Raw genomic sequence first — 17175 nt, forward strand, 5'->3', positions numbered from 1 at the left:
CAGGCGTGAGCCACCGTGCTGGGCCAAAATTGCCTTGTTTTTATATGAACATTGTTTGCATAATTTTGCTGGATTTTTCGAACACTTTTCAAAGACCAACTGAATAACTGACATAGAAATTAAAGCTTGAGCCCAGCGACTCCCAGCAAAGGCTAATATTGAGCCTGCAAAAGAAGGTTTTTTAAGGTCCAGTTAGTTCCTTCTGGGGAGCCTCCCCTGCAGGTGTCCCAGCCTGCTCACCCCAGCCATGGAAGGAGCCTTTATCCTGAGAGAAGCTACAGAGCCCTGGAAAGCTGGGGCCTCACAGGCAGATGCAGTTACGACTAAGGTGGAAGGGGACTGGGAGGATCTCACTGAAGATAAAGTTGTCCTTGTTTTGAGACAGTTTTTAGACTTTGTAAAATAGAACAAAGTTAGATTTGTGTAAAAAAAAAATGGATTATCAAGGAGTATTGCAACAGGAAGAAGTACCAACCATAAGAGCTTTAAGGATTGCAAAGTTTAGGCAGACAAAGGCTTTCTTTTTTTTTTTTCCTTTCTGAGATGGAGTCTCACTCTTGTTACCCAGGCAGGAGTGCAGTGGCGCTATCTCGGCTCACTGCAACCTCCACCTCCCAGGCTCAAGCGATTCTCGTTACTCAGCCTCCCAGGTAGCTGGGATTATAGGCGCCCGCGACCACACCTGGCTGATATTTGTATTTTTAGTAGAGGCAGGGTTTCATCATGTTGGCCAGGCTGGTCTCAACTCCTTACCTCAGGTGATGACAAGGGTTTTCTGTCATAGGGATGAGCAAACAAGATTAGAAAAAAGATGGGAGGGGAATGGCAAATGGAGGGTAAAAAATCAGATTATAGATCAGACAATGTTTTATCCTGAAGTCAGCATGTTCTTAGAAGTGACATAGAATGGGGTTGGCTCAGATGGAAGGTAGCCCAAAGTCCAGGAGCCTCTTGGAAGGAGATAAATTTAAGTGAGGTCTGATATGGAAGTACAGGAAAGTGGTCCCAATACAGACTCCAAGATAGGGTTCTTTGATCTCACACAAGAAAGAATTTAGGGGGCCGGGCGCGGTGGCTCAAGCCTGTAATCCCAGCACTTTGGGAGGCCGAGACGGGCGGATCATGAGGTCGGGAGATCGAGACCATCCTGGCTAACACGGTGAAACCCCGTCTCTACTAAAAAATACAAAAAACTAGCCGGGCGAGGTGGCGGGCGCCTGTAGTCCCAGCTACTCGGGACGCTGAGGCAGGAGAATGGCGTGAACCCGGGAGGCGGAGCTTGTAGTGAGCCGAGATCCGGCCACTGCACTCCAGCCTGGGCGACAGAGCAAGACTCCGTCTCAAAAAAAAAAAAAAAAAAAAAGAAAGAATTTAGGGTGAGTTCATAAAGTGGAAGCATGTTTATTAAGAAAACAGAGGAAGAAAACAATTGCTACTTCACAGACGTAGCAGCCCAGAGGGCTGCTGGTTGACCACTTTGTGGTAATTTCTTGATTATATGCTAAACAAGGGGTGAATTACTTATGCCTCCCCTTTTTAGACCATATAGGGTAACTTCCTGATGTTGCCATGGCATTTGTAAACTGTTATGGCGCTGATAGGAGTGTAGCAGTGAGGACAGTCTTGGTTTTGGTGGGTTTTAGCTGGCCCCTTTACTGCAGTCTGTTTTATCAGCAAGGTCTTTATGACCTGTATTTTGTGCCAAGCTCTTATCTTATTACACGACTTAGAATACCTTAACTGTGGGCCGTGAGCAGTAATCCCAGCACTTTGGAAGGCTGAGGCGGGCGGATCACATGAGGTCAGGAGTTCGAGACAGCCTGACCAACATGATGAAACCCCATCTCTACTAAAAAAAAATACAAAAATTAGCCGGGCATGGTGGTGGGCGCCTGTAATCCCAGCTACTCGGGAGACAGAGGCAGGAGAATCACTTGAACCGGGGCGGCAGAGGTTGCAGTGAGCTGAGATCACGCCACTGCACTCCAGCCTCGGTGACAGAAACAAGACTCCGTCCCCCCCACCCCATCCCCCGAAAAAAGGATGCCTTAACTCTTTGGGAATGCAGCCCAATAGGCTCTGCTTTATACGCCTCTGACAGAAGTATTTTATTTTTACCACTGAAGACAAATTCAGCTAATATTTTTATGAGAGCAAGAAGAAAATGTTCAGTCTATGTCTGGCTTATGTGACAGGTAAGAACAGAGAGCACCATCTAAGTCTTAATGGGAAGGGTGTTTCTTTCCATGTGCTCCATGTTTCTGGAGCACCCAAAGGATAGAGAATTTTATTAATCACAGCTGTTTTCCAGGATTATCCATGTGCTTTTTAGTTTCCCACCTCTTCCCTTTTCCTATGCATTTCTTCCGTTTGACTTCTCCTGGATTGTATCTTTTATAATAAACTGATAAACATAACTACAGTGTTTGCTGAGTTCTGTGAGTAGCTCTGTCCAATTATTACACTTCAAAGAGGTTTTGAAAGTCCTGAATTTTTAAAAAGCTCAGAAGCATAGATGGGCCCATGGGGTTTGCGACTGGCATCTGCAGTGAGAACAATGTTGTGGGGACCGAGCCCTGAATCAGGGTCTGTGCTGACTCTGGGTGGTGTCAGAATTCAAATGTTAGACAATGAGTTGGTGCTGGAGAATTGCTCGATTCTTAGAGAACTACAGATTCAGTACCAGAAAAAAAGATATCTTGGAGGCCTGGCCTGGAATACAACTCTGGGTGTCTGGGAATGGGAGGCTGTGCTCTCCTGTACACAGGCCATTACACTGTCCATTGTCTTGTGATTCCAGGTGTCTTCTTAGGGTAAGAAAGGATGAAAACTTGGAACGATCTCTGATGATAGACCCTCTTTTCCCACAGGTGCCACCACGGGATTCCCACCCACTCACACACCCTCTAGACATTGACATGTCCACATCCCTCCCAGAATGAGGCACCATCCTCAGGAACTTCACCACAGCATTTCTGATCCCAGTGTTTCTTCCCAGAAATGCACAAAAGTGTGTACAAGTCTCCTGGAATGTTCCTACTCCCAGACACAATCTCTAGCAGCAACCTCTTTTTCTCCACCTACTTAAAGAGTTCTGGGCCACCTGTTCATAATCTTACCTGCCTCCATGGACCTAGAAATAAATCAGTACAGCCCCACCTGGGCTACTATCTGTAGCACAAACCAGTCTTTTCACCTACATAGCACTCTCCCGAACTAATCAAGTTTTTTCCTTTTATTTTTGTTCTAGGGATACACATGCAGGTTTATCATATAGATAAAATTGTGTCATGGAAGTTTGGTGTAGGTTATTTTGTCACTGAGATACTAAGCATAGCATCAAACAGGTATTGTTTCTGATTCTCTTTGTCTTTCTAACCCTCCACCCTCAAGTAGGCCTCAGTGCTTGTTCCTCTCTTTGTGTCCATGTGTTCTTGTTATTTAACTCTTATAAATGAGAACATGCATTTGGTTTCTTGTTTCTGCATTAGTTTTCTAAGGATAGTGGGCTTCACCTCCATCCATGTTGCTGCAAAGGACATGATCTTGTTCTTTTTTTTTTTTTTAATAACCACACAGCATTCCATGATGTTTATATACCATATATATTTTATACACACACACGCGCGCACACATACACACACATTTATTTTATTTTATTTTATTTATTTATTTTTTGAGATGGAGTCTAGGTCTGTTACCCAGGCTGGAGTGCAGTTTTGCAATCTGGGCTCACTGCAACCTCCGCCTCCCAGATTCAAGCGATTTCTTCTGCCTCAGCCTCCCAAGTAGCTGGGATCACAGGCATGCACCATCACACCCAGCTGATTTTTGTATTTTTAGTAGAGACAGAGTTTCGCCATGTTGGCCAGGCTTTTCTCGAACTCCTGACCTCAAGTGATCCGCCCATCTCAGCCTCCCAAAGTGCTGAGATTACAGGCATGAACCACTGTGCCCTGCCACCATATATATTTTTATTTTTAAAATTATTTTGTTTTATTTCCTTTTATTTTTTGAGATGGAGTCGCGCTTTGTCGCCGAGGCATGATCCCTGCTTGCTACAGCCCCCACCTCCCAGGTTCAAGCGATTCTCCTGCCTCAGCCTCCCAAGTAGCTGGGATTACAGGTGCCCGCCATGACGCCTGGCTCATTTTTGTACTTTTAGTAGAGACGGGATTTCACCATGTTGGCCAGGTTGGTCCCAAACTCCTGACCTCAGGAGATCCACCCGCCTCAGCCTCCCAAAGTGCTGGGATTATAGGCATGAGCCACTGTGCCTGGCCTATATTTTTTAATACTATATTTTATTTATTGGGGAGACAGGGTCTCACCCTGTCACTCAAGCTGGAGTGTAGTGGCATGATGTTGGCTCACTGCAGCCTCAACATCCTCGGCTCAAGCATTCCTTCCACCTCAGCTCTGCAAACAATACTCCTACTTCAGCTCCCCTAACTTAGCTTCTCCTCAGCAGTCCCTGTAGCTGGGACTACAGGTGCGTGCCACTATGCCTGGCTAATTTTTCTTTTTCTATTTTTTGTAGAAATGGAGTTTTTTCATGTGGCGTTGGCTGGTCTCAAATTCCTAAGTTCAGGCAATCCACCTGCCTCGACGTCCCAAAGTGCTGGGATTACAGGCATGAGCCACCGTGCCCAGCCATACAATATTTTTCTTTATCCAGTCTACCATTGATAGGCATTTAGGTTGATTCCATATCTGTGTTATTGTGAATATTTCTGCAGTAAACTTGCATGTGCATATGTCTTTATGGTAGAATAATTTATATTTTTGGGGATATATACCCAATTAGAAGGTTGCTGGGTCAAATGGTACTTCTGTTTTTAGTCCTGTGAGGAATCGCCACGCTGCTTTTCACAATGGTGGAACTAATTTACACTCTCACCAGCCATGTATAAGCATTCTCTTTTCTCCACAACCTTGCCAGCATCTGTCATTTTTTTCTTCTTTTTTTTTTTTTTTAAGATGAGTCTTGCTCTGTCGCCAGGCTGGAGTGCAGTGGCAGAATCTTGGCTCACCGCAACCTCTGCCTCCTGGGTTCAAATGAGCCTCCTGCCTCAGCCTCCCTAGTAGCTGGGATTACAGGTGCGCACCACCACGCCCATCTAATTTTTGTATTTTTAGTAGAAACAGGGTTTCTCCATGTTGGCCAGACTGGTCTCAAACTCCTGACCTGAAGTGATCCCACCTGCCTCAGCCTCCCAAAGTGCTGGGATTACAAGTGTGAGCCACTGCGCCTGGCCTTTTTTTTTAAACTTTTTTAATAATAGCTATTCTGACTAGTGTGAGATGGTATCTCATTGTGATTTTTCTTTGCATTTCTCTACTTATTAGTAATAAGAAAGAAATACTCATCAAATGCTCGTTAGCCACATGTATATCTTTAGACAAGCATCTGTTCATGTTTTTTGCCTACTTTTTAATAAGGTTGCTTGTTTTTTCGTGTAAATTTGTTTAAGTTCCTTTTGGATTCTGGATATTAGACCTTTGTCAGAAGCATAGTTTGCAGATATTTTCTTTTATTCTGTAGATTGTCTGTTTACTCTGACTGGTTTTTTTTGTTTTTTATTTGTTTGTTTGTTTTGCTGTGAAAAAGTTCTTTAGTTTAATTAGGTCCCATTCATCAATTTTTGCTTTTGTTGCAATTGCTTTTGGTACCTTCATCATAAAACTTTGCCAGTTCCTATGTCTAGAATGGTATTTCCTAGGTCAACATACAGTATTTTTTATTTAAGTCTTTAATTCATCTTGAGTATATTTTTGTGTATGGTATAAGAAAGGGGTGCAGTTTCAGTTTTCTACATAGTGTTAGCTAGTTATTCTAGCACCATTTATTAAACAACATTCTTCTTACGTTCCTCTTGTCAGCTTTGTCGAATATCAGATCGTCATAGATGTGCAGCTTTGTTTCTGGGCTCTCTATTCTGTTGCATTGGTCTATGAGTCTGCTTTTTACCAGTACCATGCTGCTTTGGTTTCTGTCGCCCTGAAATATAGTTTGAAGTTGGGCAATGTGATGCAATGCCTCCAACTTTGTTCTTTTTTTTTTTTTTTTTTTTTTTATTGATACAGAGTCTCACTTTATTCCCCAGGCTGGAGTGCAGTGGCGCAGTCTCGGCACACTGCATCCTCTGCCTCCCAGGTTCAAGCAATTCTCCTGCCTCAGCCCCCCCGAGTAGCTGGGTCTACAAGCATGTGCCACTCTACCCTGCTATTATTATTATTATTGTTGTTATATTTTTAGTAGAGACGGGGTTTCACCATGTTAGCCAGGATGGCTTCAATCTCCTGACCTCATGATCCGTCTGCCTCGGCCTCCCAAAGTGCTGGGATTACAGGCGTGAGCCACCGTGCCCAGCCGCTTTGTTCTTTTTCCTTAGGATTGCATTGGCTATTTGGACTTTTTTTGTTGTTCCATATGAATTTAAAAATAGTTTTTAGTTGTGTTAAGAATGTTTTTGGTAGTTTCATAGAAATAGCATTATTTCTATATATTTCTTTGAGCAGTATGGTTATTTTAATGATACTGATTTTTTTCTGTCCATGAGCATAAAATAGTTTTTGATTTGTGTCAGTTCTGACTTCTTTAAGAAGTGTTTTGTAGTTCTTGTCATAGAGACTTTTCACCACCCTGGTTAGCTGTATTTCTAGATATTCTGTTCTTTTTGTGGCAGTTGTGAATGGAATTGTTTTTTTGATTTGGTTTTTGGCTTGGATGTTGTTGATGTGCAGAGATGCTACTGATTTTTGTACATATATTTTGTATCCTGAAACTTTGCTGAAGTTGTTTTTCAGTCTAAAGAGCTTTTGCACCAAGACTGTAGGGTTTTCTAGATATAGAATGATGTCATCTGCAAACAAGGTTGGTTTGATTTCCTTGCTTCCTATTTGGATACCTTTTATTTATTTCTCTTGCCTGATTGCTTCTGGCCAGGACTTCCAATTCTATGTTGAATAAAAGTAGTGAGAGAAGTCATCCTTTTCTTTTGCCAGTTTTTAAAGAAGAAATGCTTCCAGCTTGCATCTGTTCAGCATGTTGGCTGTGGATTTGTCACAGGTATCTTACTATTTTGAAGTATGTACCTTCGATACCTAGTTTGTTACGGGTTCTAAACATGAAGAGTGTTGAATTTTATTGAAAACTTTATCTACATCTATTGAGATAATCTTGTAGTTTTTGTTTTTAGTTCTGTTTATGTGATGAATCACATTTATTGACTTGCGTATGTTAAACCAACCTTGCATCCCAGGGATAAAGCCTACTTGATCATAGCAGATTCGCTTATTGATGTGCTGCTGGATTCAATATTACGGTATTTCATTGAGGATTTTTGCATCAGTGTTCATGAAGAATTTTTGCCTGAGTTTTCTTTTTTTTGTTTTATCTTTGCCAGGTTTTGGTATCAGAATGATGCTGTTATATAATGAGCGGGGGAAGAGTTTCTTCTCAATTTTTTGTAATAGTTTTAGAAAGTATAATGCCAGCTAATTTTAGAAAATATAATGACAGCTTTTCTTTGTACATCTAGTAGAATTCAGCTGTGAATCTGTGTGGTCCTGGGCTTTTTTTTTTTGAGTGGTAGGCTATTTACTAATTCAGTTTTGGAGCTTGTTATTTTTCTGTTCTGGGCTCCAATTTCTTTTTGTTTAGTATTGGGAGAATGTATTTGCCCAGAAATTTATCCATTTCTTTTAGATTTTTTTAGTTTGTGTGCATAGAGATGTTCATAGTAGACTTCAGTAGTTATTTGTATTTTTTGTGGAGTCAGTAGTAATGACCCTTTTGTCATTTCTTTTTTTTTTTTTTTTGAGACGAAGTCTTGCTCTGTCGCTCAGGCTGGAGTGCAGTGGCTTGATCTCGGCTCACTGCAAGCTCCGCCTCCTGGGTTCACACCATTCTCCTGTCTCAGCCTCCCGAGTAGCTGGGACTACAGGTGCCCACCACCATGCCCAGCAAATTTTTAAAAAATATTTTTAGTAGAGAAGGGGTTTCACCGTGTTAGCCAGGATGGTCTCTATCTCCTGACCTTGTGATCCGTCCACCTCAGCCTCCCAAAGTGCTGGGATTACAGGCGTTGTCATTTTTTATTGTGTTTATTTGAATCTTCTCTTCTTAATTCACTAATCTTGCCTAGTGGTTTATCTTATTGATTTATTTAAAAGATTTAACTCCTGGATTTCTTGATCTTTTGTATGACTTTTTATGTCTAAATCTCCTTCAGTTCTGATCTGATTTTGGTTATTTCTTGTCTCCTGCTAGCTTAGGGGCTTGTTTGCTCTTACTTCTCTTACACTTTTATTTATGATGTTAGGTTGTTAAATTGAGATCTTTCTAACTTTTTGTTGTGAGCATTTAGTCCTATGAATTCCCTTTTTAACATCACATTAGCTGTGTTGGAGAGATTCTGGTGCGTTGTATCACTGTTCTCATTTGTTTTAAAGAACTTCTTGATTTGTGCCTTAATTTCATTATTTACCAAAAGTCATTCAGATGAAGGTTGTTTAATTTTCATGTAATTGCATGTTTTCAAGTGTTTTTCTTTGTATTAAATTATATATATTTTTTTCTATTTTTGAAATAGAGTCTCACTCTGTCACCCAGGCTGGAGTGCATGGCACCATCTCAGCTCACTGCAACTTCCACCTCCTGGGTTCAAGCGATTCTCCTGCCTCAGCCTCCTGAGTAGCTGGGACTACAGGCGTGTGCCACCATGGCTGGCTAATTTTATGTGTGTGTGTGTGTGTGTGTGTATTTTTAGTAGAGACAGGGTTTCGCTGTGTTAACCAGGATGGTCTTAATCTCCTGATATCGTGATCTGCCCGCCTCAGCCTCCCAGAGTGCTGGGATTACAGGCATGAGCCATCATGCCCAGCCCTGAATTATATCTTTATCAAATTGTGACCTAAGTGAGCATTTGGTATGATTTTGGGATTATTGAACTTGCTGAGGATTATTGTGTTTCTGATTGCGTGGTGAATTTTAGAGTATGTGACACATGGTGATGAGAAAGATACATATACTATGTTGGTTTCAGATGGAGAGTTTCATATATGTTTATTAGAATGATTTGCTCAAGTGTTGAGTTTAGGTTCTGATATCTTTGTTAATTTTCTGCCTCAATTGAGGTGGGAAATTAAATAAAATTAAATTAAATTAAAAAGAAAAACAAGCTTTCCTGTATTAGGCTGACTTATCCCAGAGGCAGTAACAGGCACAGCCCACACCCAGGAAAAGTCTTGGTAACACTATCTAAGAAGCCAGGGCTCAAAAGAATGTGCTCTGGAGATTCTCCCAGCATTCCCTCAACATAGGGAGAAGAGAAACAAATTTTCCTTTTTCTTATGGTTCTGTTTTTCATTTAAGCAGCACAGTGAAGGTCATGAGATGCCTGAGCAGGCCTGGATTGTAGCCACCTAGGCACCATGGTGAAGGTTATGAGATAAGCCCTTGCAAGGCACTGGAGCAAGCCTAGATAACAGCCATCTGGGCCGCATAGCAAGAGTCATATATAAGCCTGAGTTGTGAACCTGTCATAGTATGATTAACTGGTTTTTTTCTGTTTCTGTATCCTTGGTTTCACACCACTATGCTTTGTGCCACTGTAGGCTTGTTTCAAGTTAGCCCACCCCCTTCAGAAGTGCATGTAAAAGTTAAATTTGTCTTTGTCCTAGGCCTAGTCTCTGGATGTTAATCCACTGGGTCTAAGTGCACTCAATAAAATCCTCCTTTTCTACCTATCAGTCTCTCCAGTCTCCTAATTCACGCAACACAATGATCTAAGTGTCTGTGGAGTGTTGTAGTCTCCTACCATTGTGTCAGAATCGACATCTCTTTATAGGTCTTCTAAGAACTTGCTGTATTCATGTGCACCCATGAATTTTTTTTTTTTTTTACACAGTTTCATTTTGTTGCCCAGGCTGGAGTGCAGTGGCATGGTCTTGGCTCACTGCAACCTCCTGGGTTCAAGCAAATCTCATGCCTCAGCCTCCTGAGTAACTGGGATTACAGGCATCTGCCACCGTGCTTGGCTGGTTTTTGTTTATATTTTAGTAGAAATGGAGTTTCACCATCTTGGCCAGGCTTGTCTCAAACTCCTGAGCTCAGGCAAATCCACTGCCTCAGCCTCCCAAAGTGCTAGGATTACAGGAGTGAGCCACTGTGCCCGGCCAACACCCATGCTTTGCCAAGTGGTTATCAACTGAGGTTTCTAATTAGGACTCCATGGCCAATTTGCAAAGATCTGTTTACTTGTGCCCTTTCAAGTAGTAGTTAACACAGTGAAACCCTGTCTACTACTACTACTTTCAAGTAGAAGCATCCATGTTGTTTTAATTAAGCATCTCATGTGATTCTAAGATGAGGCCAGAATCAAGTGTGAAAGCTTCAAAACACATCCATGAGAGTTAAGTTTCACCTTTGCACTAAAGGGTGGTTACAGGGCCTATTCTGTTTGGGTTTGGTAGGGGCAGGGCAGTGCGGTCCATATTACCAATATTGTAGCAGAAACTGCTGTTGTCTGTGGCAGGGGAGGGCACCTGAGGACAGGAAAGAAGAAATGTATCTCCATGGAGCAGTGCATTGTTTCTAAATCTCCTTTATTATAAAAAACAGAAATGAGTGGACTTTTTTTTGCAAGTCTTGGTTCTTCTGCCTGAGGGTGTGGTGGTAGCAGGTAAACAGGTGCTGCTGACATTTTAAAAGGCATATTCTCAAGATGCAGGTGTAATTTATTTGGAGAATCTTATCTGAGTGGGAATTTCAGAGAAATTGGAGAAAGAAGAATAAATGGCGATTTTTCAGCTAATGATGTCCCAGATCAAGAGTTGTCCACTCTGCCTCCTGGACTGTCCTGCGTTTAGTACTTGCAAGCCTTTACTTCTCTACTTGTATTTTTCCTCCCTAATGAGTTTAACTACTTTTAAAAATTTTTATGATAGTCAGGGGTCTCTGAAAAATATTTCCTTCCTACGTACCAGATCTTTCTGTACATTCTCTACATCATAGCTTTTTATATGCCATGCAGAGTTCTCACCAAGATTATAAATTAATCTGCAATATTAAAAATGTTCCCTTGTGGCTGTGAAACATGAGGTGTGGATACTCAAGGTTTCAATTGGGGAAAGGTGGGTTCCTCAGTAGAGATGGAGAACATGTAATGTTGAGGGTCTATCTGTGTTCTCCATTGGCTTTACACAGAACAGGATTTTAAAAATGCTTATTTAAACAGGATGGCATTTATTACCCAGAAAATTCCAAATATATATAGACATATATATATATTAGGAGGTACTTGTTCTCTAGAGTGCTAAAAAAAGACAACTTTAAATCACTATTAAAAATTACAGAACACTTGGCCGGGCATGGTGGCTCACACCTGTAATCTTAACACTTTGGGAGGCCGAGGTGGTTGGATAACTTGTGATCAGGAGTTCGAAACCAGTCTGACCAACATGGTGAAACCCCATCTCTACTAAAAATACAAAAATTAGCCAGGCGTGGTGGCAGGTGCCTGTAATCCTAGCTACTGTGGAGGCTGAGGCAGGAGAATCGCTTGAACCCAGGAGGTGGAGGTTGCAGTGAGCCAAGATCGTGCCATTACACTCCAGCCTGGGGGACGGAGCAAGACTCCGTATCAAAAAAGAAAAAAAAATTACAGAACCCATGAGTTATCGATATCTTAAACTTTGAATAAAACTGATGTTTCTTTATGGTTAAATTCAGAGTATAATTTACTTTTAGGTAGCACTATCACATCAGTGAGGCTGTGTCTTTCTGTGTGTACCAGTGCATCATAAAAATTTGTCCTAGTGCAGTTGATGTTAATGATTCACTTGGTTAAAGAACTCTCTGACAGACTGTTTTACTATAGAGTTGATTATTTTTTCTTTATTATTAACTGTCTTTATGCAGCGGATGCCATCACATTTAATCTGGCAGCTGCCCTTCTTCCTTAGGTTTTCTTTGCATATGTCTATCTTTGGAAAATGAAAGCTCTCATCTTTGTTTACAATGCAGAAAAACTGGGAAAAACACAGGTTCCTTCATTTACTGGATGTTTGACAAAATATTCTTTTTGGGCCAAAAACATTGGCATTACTGGTGAGCTTGTTAGAAATTCAGCAACTCAGACTTTTTTCCGGATTTTCTGAAAAAATACTGTATTAACAAAACCTTCAGTTCATTGAATACATTAAAATGTGAGAGATAAATTCTAACTCAACATGTCTTTTTGATCTGAAAAATATAATACACAACTCATTCTGTAAGATGTAAACATAGCACTCAAAAATGTATATGTTTGTGTTCATGCCCTTAATTTTATACTCTATCATTTAGAAAAATGTCATGTGTACACTGATGTTGTGGATCTTATGACACTATTTTCTCAAAGTTAGAGAATATATTAGAGAATATTTCTGTTTGTAAATTAATTTATTGAATAATTTCAGTCGTGTAAGTGAGAAGCAGTTCTCTTTTCTCTCTCATTTCACCTTGAATTAAATAAAGAAGTCTACCCATGGGCACTTGGTAAATATGTTTCTGTCTCTCTCTTTCTCTCTCCCTGTGTGTGTGTGTGTGTGTGTTTCAGGGACCATTGACATTTACAGATGTGGCCGTAGAATTCTCTCTAGAGGAGTGGCAGTGCCTGGACACAGCACAACAGAACTTATATAGAAATGTGATGTTAGAGAACTACAGAAACCTGGTCTTCCTGGGTGAGAATAACTTCAATACACCATTCCTAATATACCCTAAATGTTTCATTTCTCCTCTTTGTAGAGTGTTTTTTGGTAATTTATGCTTTGCATAAATGAGTTTCAGATTCCTGTTTTTAAGAAAAGTTTGGGGATTTGTTTTTGTAGAAAAGAATTTCTTCAAGATGTTTTATCTTCACTTGAACTTTCCATATTCCTGAGCTGATTTGTATTATGTACTCTTGATTAGTGATAATTTCAGGAATTTAGTGGCCTAAAATATCGTTGCCTACACCTTAAAATCTAATTGTCACAATCGATATTTTATTAAGTAGTACTGGTCAATGAAATTAAGAACCTACAAATTTAAAATATTTTCTAAAGATTTAGAAATTTCTCTTATAAATTGGTATTTGGGGATTAATTTACTAGAATATTGTACTACATCCTCTTTACTGAGCACATTACTAAATTGGTAATTACAGAATATAAGCAAGATTCATCTTCTTTATTTTTAATAAAACAGGTATTACTGTCTCTAAGCCAGACCTAATCACCTGTCTAGAGAAAGAAAAAGAACCCTGGAATATGAAGCGATATGAAATGGTGGATGAACCCCCAGGTAGGTGAGAGTGAATACAACAGACAACACAGATGAGAGGTCCCAAGGCCAAAAAGAAAGCCAGTCCTTACAATGTGATTTGGGAAGCTATGTTTCAAAGAAAATATTTTCTGAAAAACTGTGTTCTAAAAAACTTTCAGCCTGGCACAGTGGCTCACGCCTGTAATCCCAGCACTTTGGGAGGCCGAGGCGGGCGGATTACGATGTCAGAAGATCGAGACCATCCTGGCTAACACAGTGAAATCCCGTCTCTACTAAAAATACAAAAAGATTAGCCGGGCGTGGTGGCGGGCACCTATAGCCCCAGCTACTCGGGAGGCTGAGGCAGGAGAATGGCGTGAACCCGGGAGGTGGAGCTCGCAGTGAGCCGGGATCGCGCCACTGCACTCCAGCCTGGGCGACAGAGCGAGACTCAAAAAAAAAAAAAAAATGTTGGCATGCTGTCACATGCCTGCAATCCCAGCTTCTCAGGAGGTTGAGGCAGGAGAATCACTCGAACCTGGGAGGCGGAGTTTGAAGTGAGCTGAGATGGCATCATTGCACTCCGGCCTGGGCAACAAGAGCGAAACTCCATCTCAAAAACAACAACAACAACAAAAAAACACCTGTCTTAGTGACTGCCCTACAGCGCAAAGTACTGAAGAATATTTACTTTGTCAAAAAATAAAATGGGAATTAGCATCTACCAAAGCCCCTTGTAACAAGCCAACTAAAGGTGGACCCTAGTGCAGACCCTGCAGCCTTGTGACCAGGCTACGCCCTCTGTCTACTACAAACCCATAGGGCATCCCAGCACCCTGGGGACCCAATGAAAGAGCCTTACCTCGTGAGGCCAGTTTATAAAAATTGAAGAGGTGTTTGCTGCTTCAAATTCACAGACACCAATGCAAAACTGTATTGTACCCGTTGTTAATGCCTCTTTTAATAATAGCACTGGAAGTATGTGGCATAAATATTAGTCAGAAAAATAGAAAATAGGCTGGGCATGGTGGCTCACACCTATAATCCCAGCACTTTGGGAGGCCAAGGCAGCTGGATCACCTGAGGTCAGGAGTTCCAGACCAGCCTGGCCAACTTGGCAAAACCCTGTTGCTAGTAAAAAATATAAAAATTAGCTAAGTGTGGTGGCAGGCGCCTGTAATCCTAACTACTTGGGAGACTGAGGCAGGGAGAATTGCTTGAACCCAGGAGGCAGAGGTTGCAATGAGCCAAGCTTGTGCCAGTGCACTGCAGCCTGGGTGATGGAGTGAGACTCTGTCTCAAAACAAACAAACAAAAAGCGTTTTAATTGAAGACAAGTAAAAAGTTGCTGTTTGTAGATTATATAATCTTATATCTAAAAAACCATAAACAATACATTAAAACCTGTCTAATAAATGCCGTCAGTATATAAAATTAACATATAAAATTAACATACAAGTGTAAGTTGTGGTTCCATACACTTAAACTATGTGATAGAGAAAGAAAACAATCTTATTTACAATAGCATTAGAATAATACATTTCTGAAAACAAATTTAACCAAGGAGGTAAAAAGTATTTACGATTAAAGATATATCAATGAAAGAAATTAGAAAAGACATAAATTTTAAAATATTTTATGTCTATGGATTGAAACAATAAATATTTTTAAAGTACCATATTATTCAAAGTGATCTATAGATTCAATGAATTCCCAATGAAAATTTCAGTGTTTTTTTTTTTCCCCCACAGAAATGCAATTTTAAACTTTACATGAAACTACAATAAACTTTGAATAGCCAAAGCAATCTTGAGGAAAAAGAACAAAGCAAAAGAACGTCATACTTTATAATGTCAAACTATATTTCAAGACTATAGTAATACAAACATAATGGACTGTGCAGAAAAATTAACAAAAAAACACCACTGGAACAGAAACCACTACTCTCAAACATTTTAGACATAATATGAAAAGACAACCTAAAAAGTACTTTAACAAAGAGTTTTTCAAAATTAGGCAGATACTTGTGTGTCCCCCAAAGCAATGAAAAAGTGGTCAGATTATGCAGTATATTATATGCCATTAAGAGGGCTTTGGCTCTCACTGTAAGCTTGAACAAAGATCACTGAAGGGAAAGTAGAATCCTTAAAAAATTTAAAAGCATAAGAGCGAAGATGCCTCTATGTGAGAGGAATTTTTTTTTTTTTTTTTTTTTTTTTTTTTGGAGACAGGGTCTCACTTTGTCACCCAGGCTGGAGTGCAGTGGTATAATCTTGGTTCACTGCAACCTCAGCCTCCCGAGTTCAAGAGATTCTCCTCCCTCATCCTCCCAAGTAGCTGGGACTACAGGCATAAGCCACCACACCTGGCTAATTTTTGTATTTTTAGTAGAGACAGGGTTTCACCATGTTGGCCAGGCTGGTCTTGAACTCCTGACAGGTGATCTGCCTGTGTCGGCATCTCAAAGTGCTAGGATTACAGGCATGATCCACCTTGCCCAGTCCTATTTTTTTTTTTTTTTTCATTTTTAAGTATTTGAGAAACATAACATTTTAAAGTAATGGCTGCATTCTTGTTTCCCGCAGTCAACATGGTTTCATTTTCTTTTTTTTTGAGACGGAGTCTCCCTGTGTCTCCCAGGCTGGAGTGCAGTGGCGTGATCTCGGCTCACTGCAAGCTCCACCTCCCGGGTTCACGCCATTCTCCTGCCTCAGCCTCCCAAGTAGCTGAGACTACAGGCGCCCGCCACCACGCCCGGCTAGTTTTTTGTATTTTTAGTAGAGACGGGGTTTCACCATGTTAGCCAGGATAGTCTCGATCTCCTGACCTCGTGATCCACCCGCCTCGGCCTCCCAAAGTGCTGGGATTACAGGCTTGAGCCACCGCGCCCGGCCAACATGGTTTCATTTTCATTGCATCATTAACAGATTTGGTGTTTTTAAAAAAATTTACAGTTGCCATTCTTAATGGATGTGAGGTGATTTTGTTTTTCATTGTGATTTTCATGCATATCTCTACAAATTAGTGATCTTGTGTTCTTTTTAAATGCTTTTCTTCCAGTTGTGTATCTTTTTTGCTGAAAACTTAGTTCAATTATTTTCCCATTTTAAAATCACATTAACTTTTTAGTTTCAAGAGATGTTTATATGTTGTGAATATTAAATCATATCACATGTGATTTGCATACATTTTCATCCATTTCCTAAGAGACATTGTCACTCTTGAATGTTTTCTCTGATGTGCAGAAAATTTTTAGTGCAGTTAAATTTTAATTTTCTTTGTTGCTCATGCATTTAATGTGTCTAAGGAAAAGCGGCCAAGTCCAATGTCCTGTGTTTCTTCTATATTTTTTTCTAAGGGATTTTTTTTTTTTTTTTTTTTAATGTCCAAGTATTTAAAATGTTTTTTGTATATGATTCAAGGAAAGGATCCAACTTTATTTTACCAGTGTTTTTTTTCGATACGGAGTCTTGCTTTGTTGCCCAGGCTGGAGTGTACTGGTGCCATCTCAGCTCACTGCAACCTCCATCTCCTGGGTTCAAGCAATTCTCCTGCCTCAACCTCCAGAGTAGCTGGGACTACAGGCATGTGACACCACACCTGGCTAATTTTTTTGTATTTTTAGTAGAGATGGGGTTTCGCCATGTTGGCTAGGCTGTATTGAGAATCCAGTTTCCAATATTATTTTTTAAAGAGATTTTATTTTCTCTATTATGTGCTCATGGCAGTTTTGTGGAAGATCATATACAGAAGGGTTTATTTCTGTGCTGTATTCTATTGTTTCATCTTTCATCTGTCTTGTCAGTACCACATCGTTTTTGTTATTGTAGCTTTTAATATGTTTTGAAATCAAAAAGTCTAATTCCTCTTTGTTCTTTTTC

General features: G+C 40.4%; 1 protein-coding gene across 19 annotated transcripts in view; it reads left to right on the forward strand.

Moving 5' to 3' along the window:
• Window positions 1–17175, forward strand: part of LOC105499785 (zinc finger protein 429) — a 66036-nt gene that overhangs the window by 41642 nt on the left and 7219 nt on the right. For 18 of the 19 annotated variants that reach the window (XM_071086638.1, XM_071086646.1, XM_071086647.1 and 15 more), the window contains 2 exons: window positions 12606–12732; window positions 13238–13333. The exons of the other annotated variant lie outside the window; for it this stretch is intronic. In XM_071086638.1, the coding sequence (XP_070942739.1) occupies window positions 12606–12732; window positions 13238–13333 (223 nt within the window). The remainder of the gene's footprint in view (window positions 1–12605; window positions 12733–13237; window positions 13334–17175) is intronic. 19 annotated transcript variants of the gene reach the window in all.

Source organism: Macaca nemestrina, chromosome 20 (assembly GCF_043159975.1).
Source record: "Macaca nemestrina isolate mMacNem1 chromosome 20, mMacNem.hap1, whole genome shotgun sequence".
NCBI lineage: Eukaryota > Metazoa > Chordata > Mammalia > Primates > Cercopithecidae > Macaca > Macaca nemestrina.